General features: G+C 50.9%; 1 protein-coding gene across 1 annotated transcript; it reads right to left on the bottom strand.

The window, feature by feature from the left end:
• LOC106329884 lies at nucleotides 1-548 on the bottom strand. Its single transcript, XM_013768493.1, has 2 exons — nucleotides 50-548; nucleotides 1-8 (listed from the first exon to the last, which is right to left on the bottom strand). The coding sequence occupies exons 1-2, from the start codon at nucleotides 546-548 to the stop codon at nucleotides 1-3; spliced, it is 507 nt and encodes a 168-aa protein (XP_013623947.1).
• Between the last annotated feature and the right edge of the window lie 1,433 nt (nucleotides 549-1,981).

Below are 1,981 nucleotides of genomic sequence, written 5' to 3'. Positions count from 1 at the left end.
CTAGCGGCCTTTTGATCCCCTCGCAGCGTTTTTATCCTTTCGTCCGTACCAGGGAACTTGACGCACTGGTGGTAGGTGAAAGGAACGGCTTGCATCGAGTGTAGCCAAGGGGTGCCGAGTATAGCGTGATAAGGAGCTTTTGTGCTTACAACGGCAAACTTAACCGTTCGAGTAACGCCACACGCGCATACCGGGAGGCGGATCGTTCCCAAGATAGTTTCGGAGGATCCATTGAATCCGGTTAATGTCCTGGAAGAAGCTTTTATGTCGTCAAGATCAACTCTCATCTTCTGTAGAGTTCCTCGAAAGATGAGGTCGACGGAACTTCCGGTGTCAATGAGGATCTTGGTGACATCATACTCTCCAATTCCAAGGACGACGAGAAGAGGTTCATTATGGGGAGCGTGAACTCCTTCAGCGTCGTCCGTTGAGAAGGTTATCGGAAGATGACTTGTCGGTTTGGTCGGCCACTTCTGGGAAGTCGCGACCTGTCGACGATAGTCTTTTACAGAACGGACAGTGTCTCCGTTTGGTGGGGAGCCTCCCATGATGACATTCAACGACTGTCCCGTTTGTACTCGCTTAGAGTCTAGCAAGGTGTGGAGGTCTGTGGATATGTTGGTGTCGTGCGCTGGGGGTTGAAAATGACCTTTAGCTTGCTCCAACTATCGTCGTAAGTCTGTTGGTTTTGAACGGTTGAGCTGTATGCGAAGGTCGCAGGCGCCAGCGTTGAGTTTATCTCGGAGGTCTGTAATTGGCCCTTTGTTGTTGTTAGCGTCGCTTGTCGAGATACGACGAGACTTCCGTGTGTCCAGCATCGTCCGTAGATCTTTGTGCTTGGGACTGCTATCATTTTCGGACTCGAACTTCCGCTTCAGGACGTCTCTCAGATCTCTGAGTACAGGCGCATCGTCGTTATCGTCGTCGGACGACAAAGATTGCTGAGAGAGTATAACCTTGATGCGTCTGCGATTAGCAGGATGCTCTTCATCGGTGGAGGAGTCTCCCCCACCGTTATCCTTCGGGGTTTCCTCCTCGTCGTCTTGTCGTTGAGCGTCGTTTTGACGACCTTTGCCGGTGGCTTTGCGCTGGGCTCTTCTTTCCTTGTTCTTGCTCCAGCTCTTGCCATTCTTTGGTTTAGCTTTCAAGGGTTCGAACTTAAATTCACTGCTCGCAAGTGACGAGAGATAATGAGCGTTGAGTTATTTGCATTCTGTGGTATCATGTCCCTTGACGTCGTGATATTTGCAATGCTTGGTGAGATCGACGGTCCTGGAAGACCCCGCTGCTGACCCGGCTCCGACTGTAGGTTGGGTGTTGCAAACAGTATCGACTGGTTTGTCGGGCGAATCGAGCTCCCTTACCCACTTTTTCCATCCCTCGCCGCGGACTACGAGAGTTGAAACCGGCACGTTGTTCTGGTTGATGACATACATGTATCCGTCTTTGCGGCCATTTTTGTCGGTTGGAGCATGCTGGCGCGGTTCTTGTCGCGTGTTGGCATTTTTAGCCGCTGGCGTTTTGGGTGCGTTCATCTTGCAGAGAATGGCGTTAGTATCTTCTTCCATTCAAATGAAGTTGTCAGATCGCGCGATAGCGTCCTAGAGCGACGTAGTTGGGTTTTGGTATAAATCCTCCCGGAATTTAGAACGAACCCACAACGTGTTCCGCAAGGCGTCAATGGCGATACCGTCTGGAATGTCAATCCTTGAGACTACGGTTTTGAACTTCTCCATGTAGTCGCGAAGACTCTGGTCTTTGGTTTGGTTGAGGTTCCACAAGCTAGAGGCAGTAGCGCTGCGCTTGGTGAACATAATGTAAGTCTTGAGAAAAGCTGCCGACAAGTCGCGGAAACTTCCGATGGAGTTTTCTTCTAACTGGGAAAACCAGGTTAGGGCTTGCTCGTGGAGAGTTTCGACGAACAGTTGGCAGTAGCATGCGTCTCTTTCTTCTTCTGGGAGTCGAGCCCGTGCCATCGCAA

Source organism: Brassica oleracea, chromosome C3 (genome assembly GCF_000695525.1).
Source record: "Brassica oleracea var. oleracea cultivar TO1000 chromosome C3, BOL, whole genome shotgun sequence".
NCBI classification, from domain to species: Eukaryota; Viridiplantae; Streptophyta; class Magnoliopsida; order Brassicales; family Brassicaceae; genus Brassica; species Brassica oleracea.
Note: the sequence above shows the minus strand (reverse complement) of the source record. Positions and strands in the feature narration are given on the sequence as shown.

Coding starts and splice junctions, on each gene's coding strand:
- LOC106329884 (XM_013768493.1), bottom strand. CDS start 548: ATGGGAGGCTCCCCACCAAACGGAGACACTGTCCGTTCTGTAAAAGAC.